The 12,222-nt window shown below is 40.7% G+C and overlaps 1 protein-coding gene across 1 annotated transcript in view; it reads left to right on the top strand.

Moving 5' to 3' along the window:
- The window catches only part of tdrd3 (tudor domain containing 3), a 183,378-nt gene that overhangs the window by 59,305 nt on the left and 111,851 nt on the right, over window positions 1-12,222 (top strand). Inside the window, exons 4-5 of the mRNA XM_070874000.1 lie at window positions 2,538-2,698; window positions 9,503-9,644. Of these exons, the coding sequence (XP_070730101.1) occupies window positions 2,538-2,698; window positions 9,503-9,644 (303 nt within the window). The remainder of the gene's footprint in view (window positions 1-2,537; window positions 2,699-9,502; window positions 9,645-12,222) is intronic.

The raw sequence follows: 12,222 nt of genomic DNA, 5'->3' as shown, positions 1-12,222 counted from the left end.
ATGTTCCTGATTTTGGGGAAGTCCAGAACCAGGGGACACAGTCTTAGGATAAGGGGTAGGCCATTTAGGATTGAGATGAGGAGAAACTTCTTCACCCAGAGAGTTGTTAATCTGTGGAATTCCCTGCTGCAGAGGGTTGTTGATGCCAGAGGGAGTTAGATATGGCCCTTATGGCTAAGGAGATCAAGGGGTATGGAGAGAAAGCAGGAAAGGGGTACTGAGGGAATGATCAGCCATGATCTTATTGAATGGTGGTGCAGGCCCGAAGGGCCGAATGGCCTACTCCTGCACCTATTTTCTAGGCTTCGATGTTAAAGGCTCAGTCAGTGTTGGGAATGGGAGATCAGCTGATGTCTCACGTGTTTCTATGCTTTTTTTTTGGTTTACAAGCTGATCTGGCAATCCTGAAGATGAGAGATTTTGTCTGCTTGCTTAATTTTTTTCCCAGTTGGCAACAGCACCACACTGTGCCCTTCGCTTTAAGTCAGGCGATTGTCAGGAGCAGTGGTGTGGAAACTCAGATATTTGGGCTGCTGTGAGTGAGTGACTGGGAGAGAGAGTGGAACTGGAGTTAAAATGGAGGTGACAGCACAATTGTACTTGGGAGTGGGCATTGTTGAGAACGATGGAAGAACTGAGTGGAGCAGAGCTGGAGTGAGCAGAGGTCAAATTAGGTGGTTAAAATATCTGAGTTGGAATTTGATGGAGGAGGGAACAGGGAACTGTCATATGGATTGAAATAGTTTTTTTTAAAAGATTAAATTAACAATTGATGCAATATTATGTTGTCTCGGTTAGTTCATTTCTGGTATTTACAATTTCTATTTATTGATGATTTCTTACTGCAGTAAAGTGTCAGTATGCTGTTACTTCTATGATGCTTTTAATTCTGAGATTTGATAAGTGTAAGACAGTGAAATTGGGGGTCGGTGTTGATTTCAGAACATATTGCCATATATCTTTTTTTTAATGGTGATGACTAATGAACATTTTTTTGTGATTGTCAATTAATCTGTTGATGTGAATATTCTGCAGCAACTGATTGCATCCTGCCTACCAACATGCACTATAACGTTACCGGTTAGAAAAATGGTGACAGCTGACAGCTTCCCCCATAATGCACGCAAGTGAGAGAGATTACAAAGGTGTAATTACATCTGAGGATTTGAATGACTGATGTAAAGTTTCCGACATCAACCTCTTCATTGAACCTCCTGAGGTTATTGCCGAATGTGGTTTAAGAAACAAAAAGGTCTGAGTCATGTGTCCTGCTGGATTGTCCAATTGATTTGATGCTATACACAAGCAATAGAGTTAACTGTGAAAGTTATTTCTTTTCATTTTTTTACTATTCTCAGGAACATTTTATAAATTTCAACTTTCTTCAAAAACTTAAACTTGATGGACGTTTTCCATTTGTGCTATTGAGTTGTAATTCTTCAACAGATAAAGTTAACTCTTACCTGAACAAAGGAAATGCCAGAATTGCTGCTACCTAATGCAATGTGTTCTTTGTATGTGCGGCTCCACATATATGTATGCTTAAATCTTTTCAGTTGCCTTTCCCCTTCTTCAAAGTTAGTTTCTGACTGAGACAACGGGCAACTTGTTCCTTTGCCTCCGACAATGCTGATTTGGCTTCCGGAGATGTGCAAGTGCGTGCTGTCTTGAACTTGGGTTATTTTTTCTCTTTGTACCCTTTGGTTAAGTAATACCCATGACTTGACCAATTGATTTAGGATCCATCACAGGAGGAATTCCTGTCATGACCCATGCATCCTTTGTTTCTTCCTGCTGAAAAATATAACAGCATGAACAATCTTGTGGCAGTGAAATGATCAAGTGCAGTAATTAACACACGTGCGTAGTTAGATTTTCACCAGACTTCAGCATCTTATATCCCAGCACATCATCCATTCTTCTTTCATATTGTTGAAAACTTCTTCCATAGCTCATTCTGTTTTGTGGGTTTTATTTGTAATCTTAGTAAAAATGTATCTTCCAGTTAATAACAGTTTTTTTCTTGGTTGCCATTAACCTTTCTATTCCTTTTTCTCTTTTTTTTACACACCAGAGTAGCTTAACACTATTCTGAGAGGGAAGGCAGACAAGCAACCTGCGCTTTTCCAAAAAAACAGTTACTGAACATATCCCAAGACAAGTTGGCAATCAAAATGGCCAAACAGTTGAGCCACTTTACAGAGTGAATTTGTTGTGCTGTGCTGTTTTGAGGCCAGTTTTCCTTGACGAGTTGAAGAATTTCAACATTACAAAGAAAAGTGCTTTGTATTTACTATTTTAAGATATATGAAATTTATCTTCATGAAAAGGCTTTTTAAAATAATAAGTATGCAACTTTTTAAAGATTTTTATTTGTTTTCCTTTGAATATTAAAATCTGTTTTAATGTGTAATTGAGAATGTTTCCAATGCTAATTACGTTCACATTTCTGTTGATGTGGCAAGTGCAAAGCTTTTATTTGAAATATATTTTCTCTTAATCACATAATAACTCTTCCATAACATTTTTATTTCTAGCTTGAAGGTCCATGTGTCTTGCAACTACAGAAGATCAGGAACATATCTGCTCCAAAAGACCACGAGGAGTCTCAAGCTGCACCAAGGATGTTGCGTGTGCAATTGACAGACGGGAATGTGAATTGCATAGGAATAGAGTTTAGTCATCTGTCTAAAATCAGGTGAATTTTATAGTTTAAAAAATAACTTTCTTTGCTGGTAATTATAATCCATGAGGTTGATGGTTTTTGTTTTAGAAGATTTGGTATACGTACATGTGATGTTATCCAGACAGGGAAGTGTAGAATAAGGAATATTGCATTTTTTCTATTTCTGAACAGTAAATGTTCAGTTTTCTGCTGCAGATATCCTCCAAGTCTATTCTGAGCTGCCCTGGAATATTTGTTCATAACTGTTAACTGTGCTGTTTGATTTGATATCAGGGCAGTCTGGTCTGTTTTATTTCACCTAAACGTCATTCCTTTTTACATAAGAACATAAGAAATAGGAACAGGCGTAGGCCATATGGCCCCTCAAGCCTGCTCCGCCATTCAATAAGATCATGGCTGATCTGATCATGGACTCAGCTCCACTTCCCCTTATCCCCATATCATTTAAGAAACTGTCTATTTTTGTCTTAAATTTCTTCAGTGTCCCAGCTTCCACAGCTCTCTGAGGCAGCGAATTCCACAGATTTACAACCCTCAGAGAAGAAATTTCTCCTCATCTCAGTTTAAAATGGGCGACCCCTTATTCTAAGATTATACCGTCTAGTTCTAGTCTCCCCCATCAGTGGAAACATTCTCTGCATCCACTTTGTCAAGCCCCCTTATAAATCTTATACGTTTCGATAAGATCACCCCTCATTCTTCTGAATTCCAATGAGTAGAGGCCCAACCTACTCAACCTTTCCTCAGAAGTCAACCCCCTCATCTCCGGAATCAACCTAGTGAACCTTTTCTGAACTGCCTCCAAAGCAAGTATATCCTTTCATAAATATGGAAACCAAAACTGCACGCAGTATTCCAGGTGTGGCCTAACTAATACCCTGTATAGCTGTTCTGCTCGCTTTCTCCTGCATCGACCAGAGCATGTCTGAATGTTGTAACCGTATCCAGTGGTGGTTCTTCATGTGAGCCAGGCATCATGGAACTTGCAGGCTATTCAGTCATCGAGGGCATCATATCCAAGCCATTCATTTTCTTACACAGCGGCCAAACCCAGACACTTTCCAGTAGGATCACTGGGTAACAATCGCCCAGTCGTGCAAGACGTAAAAAAAATGTTTTTTCCTTCATTGGCCCAAAGGCATTGAAGCCAATTTTTTTGCCTCAGCTGCTGTTTTGACTGAGATCAATTGACTCAGCATACATGGGGAATTGAATCTGAGGACCCTCTCGTCTTCGTGGGTTGGTGCCTTTACCCACTCGGCCATTGGGCAATGTAACTTATTAATATTAGTTGTTGATTACCTAACCAATAATTTTGCTTTTGTGCTGTAGGAAGAGAATTCAAAGCCACTTTTTCTGCCACTCTCTTAACTGCATAAAACTGATGATTCTCCAAGTTTGGGGGTTTGAGTGTGCCATACTAGAGCAGGTTGTACCAGGTCTGTTGGAATGAGTGAGATCAATGGGCCAACTGGCCTTTTCTTTATCCTTACTTCAAGCTCTTATGACAAGAACATAACAACAGTAGTAGGCCATTCAGCACCTTGAGCCTGTTCCGCCATTCAGTTCGATCATGGTTGATCTGTATCTTAAACTCCATCTACCCGCCTTGGTTCCATATCCTTCAATACCCTTGAATAACAAATATTTTATCAATCTCACTTTTGAAATTTTCAGTTGACCTAGTCTCAACAGCTTTTTGGGTGAGAGTTCCAGATATCCACTACCCTTTGTGTGAAGAAATGCTTCCTGACATCACCCCTGAACAGCCTAGCTCTAATGTAAGGTTATGCTCCTTTGTTCTGGACTCCCCCACCAGAAGAAATGTTTTTTTCTATCTACCCTATCAAATTCTTGAATCATCTTGAACCGCTTAATTAGAATACCCTTATTACATAGAAACATAGAAAATAGGTGCAGGAGTAGGCCATTCGGCCCTTCTAGCCTGCACCGCCATTCAATGAGTTCATGGCTGAACATTCAACTTCAGTACCCCATTCCTGCTTTCTCGCCATACCCCTTGATCCCCCTAGTAGTAAGGACCTCATCTAACTCCTTTTTGAATATATTTAGTGAATTGGCCTCAACAACTTTCTGTGGTAGAGAATTCCACAGGTTCACCACTCTCTGGGTGAAGAAGTTCCTCCGCATCTCGGTCCTAAATGGCTTACCCCTTATTCTTAGACTGTGACCTCTGGTTCTGGACTTCCCCAACATTGGGAACATTTTTCCTGCATCTAACCTGTCTAACCCCGTCAGAATTTTATATGTTTCTATGAGGTCCCCTCTCATTCTTCTGAACTCCAGTGAATACAAGCCCAGTTGATCCAGTCTTTCTTGATAGGTCAGTCCCGCCATCCCGGGAATCAGTCTGGTGAACCTTCGCTGCACTCCCTCAATAGCAAGAATGTCCTTCCTCAGGTTAGGAGACCAAAACTGTACACAATACTCCAGGTGTGGCCTCACCAATGCCCTGTACAACTGTAGCAACACCTCCCTGCCCCTGTACTCAAATCCCCTTGCTATGAAGGCCAACATGCCATTTGCTTTCTTAACCGCCTGCTGCACCTGCATGCCAACCTTCAATGACTGATGTACCATGACACCCAGGTCTCTTTGCACCTCCCCTTTTCCTAATCTGTCACCATTCAGATAATAGTCTGTCTCTCTGTTTTTACCACCAAAGTGGATAACCTCACATTTATCCACATTATACTTCATCTGCCATGCATTTGCCCACTCACCTAACCTATCCAAGTCGCTCTGCAGCCTCATAGCATCCTCCTCGCAGCTCACACTGCCACCCAACTTAGTGTCATCCGCAAATTTGGAGATACTACATTTAATCCCCTCATCTAAATCATTAATGTACAGTGTAAACAGCTTCTATACTCAAGAGAATATAAACTTGGTCTATGCATAATTTAACCCATATAGTTCTGATGAATCTGCACTGCACCTATCCAAGGCCAATATGTCCTTCCTGAGGTGCAGTGCCCAGAATTGAACACCGTTCTCCAGATGAGGTTTAACTAGAGCTTTGAGGTCCCCTTCGTATTCCAGACCCCTTGTGATAAAGGCTAACATTCCATTAGCATTTTAAATTATTTATTGTACCTGAACACTCATTTGTAGTCTACCCTCCCTCTCAGCATGAATATATTCTCAATAAAAATGAGCATCCATTTTCTTTTCTCTTCTGTTGTTGGCCGTCACATTCTACTGTTGATTATTCATTCCTAAGTAATTTTTAAATTGTTTTGATGGTACTATTTTTTAGGGTTTTTTGTGTTTTTATTTCCTCTGCGCTTTACCACTTCCACCACACTTTTTTCGTGGGGGGTCCAACAGAAAGAAAAAGTTTCAGCAACCTTGCAGAATTCTATAGATTCTTAAATTTATATAGATTCATAGATGTGTGTATGTTTATTTCTGGAATGGGCCTTGAACCAGGCCTCAAGATTGTTTTGAGCACCAGGAACCTTTTTTTTTGTTGCTAGATTGTAACTTAAAACCACAACAGTACCATCTGCACTCAGCAGGAAGGAGTGATATGGCTAGCTCATGCCTTAAATGCAATCCCAGTTACAGGAATCATGAAGCTTGGTACTTCAGAATGTAGATACCCTTTGGGTCTAGTTTCATATCGAAATATTATCTGTCCCAGCTTTCAAAGGACTTTTAGATGAAGGGGTCAAATTCTGAGCTATTCATTTTGAAGATGGTCAAACAGCTCCACATTGCATTAGCTTGCAAATCTGAGGATAAGCAAGTTGGGGGGAGGAGAGAGGAGATTCTCCAAATCCTGCACAATCAAAGTCAGTATTGGTTAGTGTTATATATGTAAACCTATAAATACCTTTTGTAGCCACCAGAGGGCTCATCCCCTGGAGTCCCAGGGGATCCCACAATTCCTTGGGAGCACCTGTACTTGGGGAGGCCTCACAGGCTGGAGAGGCACTCTGAAGACCTGCAATAAAAGACTATGGTCACACTTTACTTTGAGCTCACAGTATCCAGTCAGAATCTTTATTCATATACAACAGTTAGTGTTCAGTGATTAATCTTACCTCTGATTATATGATTCCAAGATACTCAATTCAACTTCAACATCAGTTGTCTAATGACTCCTTGCTGTCATGTACCCTTTGCTGGAAGGGATAGCACTGAGCAGTCATTTTTTTTGTGCTCAAGGGATTACATCAATTTTCCACCTGTACATGACTGGAGGGAGCTACGTGCAAGCTATGAGCAAAGGCTGTAAAAAGGACTACCTCCATAAGTCATGGTAATCATTTAGAAACATAGAAACATAGAAAATAGGTGCAGGAGTAGGCCATTCAGCCCTTCGAGCCTGCACTGCCATTCAATAAGTTCATGGCTAAACATGCAACTTCAGTACCCCATTCCTGCTTTCTCTCCATACCCCTTGATCCCCCTAGTAGTAAGGATTACACCTAACTCCTTTTTGAATATATTTAGTGAATTGGCCTCAACAACTTTCTGTGGTAGAGAATTCCACAGGTTGACCACTCTCTGGGTAAAGAAGTTTCTCCTCATCTCGATCCTAAATGGCTTACCCCTTATCCTTAGACTGTGACCCCTGGTTCTAGACTTCCCCAACATTGGGAACATTCTTCCTGCATCTAACCTGTCTAAACCCATCAGAATTTTAAACGTTTCTATGAGATCCCCTCTCATTCTTCTGAACTCCAGTGAATACAAGCCCAGTTGATCCAGTCTTTCTTGATATGTCAGTCCCGCCATCCCGGGAATCAGTCTCGGAAAGCTCGGTGCGTGTGTGACAAGGAAATCATTGGAGTGGATGAAATCCAGATGTAATGACACTGTCACTATTCACTTCATACCCAATAAACCTGTTAACAATCCATGACCCACACACAATGCCCCATCTATGACGGGGCGGGTGGGGTAAGGTCAAGAACTTGGGCTGGGATGGGATCAGGAACTTCAGCTGGGGGTGGCATGAACTTGGCCTGGGGGGAGTCAGGAATTTGGGCTGTGGTGGGGGAAGCTCTATCCTGTCTGGGGTCTGAAGTCAGAATAGCAAGAAAGGGAAATCCAGAGAACCACTTCAAAAATGCAGTGGTTCATCAAGGCCCACCACCTTCTCAATGCAACTAGGGATGGCCAATAAATGTGGCCCGAACAATGTTTCCCATATCCTAAAAACAAGTCATAACAAAACCCAGAGAACCACTTCAGAATAATGACACATTGGCTAAAAATGGAGTAAGACTGTTCTAGGACTGATGTTGGGAAGAAATTCTTCATCTAAAGAGTGATCAGCACTTGGCATACTCTTCCAAGTAGTATAGTGGAGGCAAAAATGTTAGAATCATTCACGATGCAGTGAGACGACATGATGAGAGGTATCAAGTAATTTATTTGCTGGACGGATGAGCTAAGAAATTTGATACTAAATAGCCTCCTTCATCTGTATTTTATTTTGTGAAAACATATAACCAAATTTTATAAGATATCATGAGATATCAAAAGTTTGCTTCAGTTGCAGTGGCAAGACAACACAACACTCTGTATTCTGATTTGTCAGTTCGATTTGGAAAATATTTCCTCTACTGTTCAGGTTGTTAATCTTGATGCGAAGAGTAGTGACTTACTAGGTTATAATTGGAACTGTATTTAATCCAATTCACTGCAGCAATTCAGAGACGATACAAATAATACACTGAACTAAAGAGTACAACATCTACTTTTTAAAAAAAAATACATAATTACTTTTTTTGGAATGTTAGTAAATTGAGAGATTAGAATTATAACACATGCATGTTACACAAATGGTGACCGGGTAAGAACTGTAATGAAGTGATACTGCAACAGTTACAGAGGTGGTTACACTTTCAGCATTGAATTGTGAAAAACTTAGAATTTGAAAGAGCATACATGCTTGGTGGCTGTAGAACATGACTCCACTAAACAAAAATATATCAAGTTTATTCAATGCTTTTGTTCATAGTGGTAGCCTTAGGTTTATGCTGCTCCATAGATCTCTGCAATTGGGGGAATGGCATTAGTTTCATGGATCAGTATATGGGTAGAGTGCTTGTATCCAGATGCCATTTGAAATGGACCCCATTTTATCTACCAGAATGCTGCTGCTCACAGCTGATAAGATGTCAGGCTATTTAAGAAGATTATGGTCAAGAAGAAATGAGGAAGTCGGGTATTGCTTGATCACTAAGAAATGTTGCATGTCGTTAGTAAAAGATGTTGTGTTGCAAAAGTCTTTTTGCCTTTCTCTACTTGTCCCTTAACCTTATTGACTTATATTTGCAGATGAATTTTCTGAAGGTTTTGCTGCCCATCATAGATTTTGAAAAAAATCAGTAATATTTTGTTTATATCTTGATGACTATTTGCCATTGCAGTTAGTTGTTTGAACGAGCTCTGTCAAAGTTCCATGAATAAGGTCTTGATTTAAAATTTTTATTTCCATCACTGTGACACTGGATGTATTGCAAGACTGCTGTAATTACATGCGAACCTAACATTTTGGGAACAAATAGAAGTAGGCATGGCATCAATATTATCTTATCTTTTGTTGTTAGACAACACACTGCAGCAATTTATCTGTTAATAAGAATGATGGCGTATGGCATTTAAAATTTTAGACTAACAGTCTGTCAAGCTGTTTAAAAATTGTATTTTTGAAGAGATTTGTGTAAACTCAGTTAACACATTGACTATTTGAACCAATTATTTGAAATATTTTTTATTCTTTAAAAATAGAATTTTTCTTAACAAAGCTTATTTTCCCCATTTGTTTCCTGGTAGCCTCAACACCCCACCTGGCACAAAAGTAAGATTATTTGGAACTGTTAAAATAAAGAATGGATTTCTGCTGTTGAATGATGCCAACATTTTTGTCCTTGGTGGTGAAGTGGATCAGCTAATTGAGAAGTGGGAGTTGCAAAGGGTGAGGTAACATGTTGGTATTTTTAAATTCAATAACTCTAAGTGTCTGTAACAAATTCATGACTAATTTTGCTGAGTCGTGTCAATTCAGCAAGTTAGAAACGAAACTAGTAATTATTGTACAAATTGTATGTAAACAAATGGATAAAATACTTTATCCACAGTTTCCTGGGTTTTCCAAACAAATTACAATTGCGTTCTAGAAAAAGATTACACCAGTTGCTTATGGATCTGTTACTCAGTGTGTGCTGAGAAAATCATGTGTTTGTACTTGGTGCAGGATTGGCACCAGGCAACTGTTGGAACAATCATTTATTGTAGACGAATATGTGGTTTAAGAAATAAGAAACTAACATTTTGGAGTTCCAACTTCGTAGAAATCTGGTGTGATCCTGGTTTGTGCCTGTGTTTCCCCCAAATGGACCTTCTCAATCTCAACATAAGAACATAAGAAATAGGAACAGGAGTAGGCCATTTGGCCCCTCGAGCCTGCTCTGCCATTCAATCTTGACCTCCACTCCACTTCCCCGCCAGCTCCCCATAACCCTTGACTCCCTTATCGTTCATCTATTTCCATCTTAAATCCATTCAATGACACAGCCTCCACAGCTCTCTGGGGAAGAGAATTCCAAAGATTCACGACCCTCTGAGAGAAGAAATTCTTCCTCATTTCTGTTTTAAGTGGGCGATCTCTTATTCTGAAACTATGCCGCCTAGTTCTAGATTCCCCCGCGACTTTGCCAGCCTGTAAATGACCCATTTATCCCGACACTTTGTTTTCTGTTAGTTAGCCTGTCATCTATCCATGCTAATATATTACCCCCAATCCCGTGAGCTCTTATCTTGTGCCGTAACCTTTTATGTGGCACCTTATCGAATGTCTTCTGGAAATCCAAATACATGACGTTTACTGGTTCCCCATTATCGACCTTGTTCGTTACATCCTCAAAGAACTACAGCCATTTTGTCAGACATGATTTCCCTTTCATAAAACCATGCTGACTCTGCTTGACTGCATTATGATTTTTTAAATGACCTGCTGCTACTTCCTTAATGATGGACCCCAGCATTTTCCCAATGATGTTAGGCTAACTGGTCTATAGTTCCCTGCTTTCTGTCTCCCTCCTTTTTACACAGGGGCGTTATATTTGCGGTTTTCCAGTCCGCTGGGACCTCACCAGAATCCAGGGAATTTTGGTAGATGACAACCAATGCATCCACTAACTGCAGCCACTTCTTTTAAGACCTTAGGATGCAGGTCATCAGATCACTGTGTTTTAAAAATTCTTACACCCAGCTTTGGCGCCTCAGTCAGCCGCCTGCCCCTCTCTTCCCTTTCCTTTCCCGGCGTGCTTACCACAATGAATACCAAAACCTCAAAAAAAAACACATACACACAAAAATTGAGAGATTGGAGGATAAAGTCAAGGAGAGATGCCGACCCTTACCCACCCACAATTCTACTCCCAGCGCCAGTCCTTGCGTAAGCCGCGAGCAGAGCCTGACTGGTGGAAGCAGCAGCTTCCTCGCACTGAGAGACATGCACACCAACCTCCCCCTCCCCCTCCCCCCCCACCCCCACCCCCGGTCTCTAACCCTAACCCTCACCCCACTCCCACCAGTGACTTCTTTCTTATCTCCACCCAAACTAATTCTATATCTTGATTTCCTGAGCCAGTATCATTTCTCGTTACTGCACTGAACTCATCCTTTATTAACAGAGTTACCTCACCTACTTTTCCTTACTGCCTATTCTTCTAAAAATGCAGATACTCCTGACTATTCAGTTCCCAGCCGTGGTCACCTTGCAACCACGTCTCTGTAATGGCTATCAGATCATACCCATTTATTTCTATTTATGCCGTCAACTTATCTATCTGGTTGTGAATGCTGCGTGCATTCAGATATGGAGCTTTTAATTTTGCTCTGTCCCTTCCTGTCACACTCTGGTTATCATTATCCCTATTGCTACCCTGCACTTTTCCATTCTCCTTTATCCTTGACTTTTTAAATTTCCGCTCATTGATCCCCCTCGCCTCCCCCATTATTTAGTTTAAAGCCCTATCTACAACCCTAGTTATTTGATTCGCCAGGACACTGGTCCCAGCCTGTTCCTTGACATGTGGTCACCGTGGATCACACTGGTGTTCACCAACTTGAACATGCTGCAGCAGTAACACATTGCTTCCCCTGCCATCTCGAATGTATTTAATTTAATTAATTAAGTTTTCAAGTTTTGATTGTTTAGTTTTTAATTCCAGCTCTTAATTTAAACCAATGCCCAAGAAAAAGGGAGAAATACTGACCAACCAATCCCTTCCCTGCTTTCCAGTGATATCACATTTGGATTTCTTTTTACTTCTTATCCTCCCAAGTCTGTTGGTGCTGCTCCAGGCGAGCTGTTACAAGTCCCACTGGGTCGGCTCACTCACGCCCTTTTATTTCCGGCCGCTGGTCCCGATCTCGCGCTGTTAGAAACTAAAATTTGTAAAAACAGAGTGGCATATGTGCAGTATAAGCTTGCCCTTTATAATCTTCAAATCAATTAATTTAACTGTTCAGTGGCTGAGCATTTTAAA

Source organism: Pristiophorus japonicus, unplaced genomic scaffold (genome assembly GCF_044704955.1).
Source record: "Pristiophorus japonicus isolate sPriJap1 unplaced genomic scaffold, sPriJap1.hap1 HAP1_SCAFFOLD_635, whole genome shotgun sequence".
NCBI lineage: Eukaryota > Metazoa > Chordata > Chondrichthyes > Pristiophoridae > Pristiophorus > Pristiophorus japonicus.
This window is presented reverse-complemented; position numbering and strand designations above follow the sequence as displayed.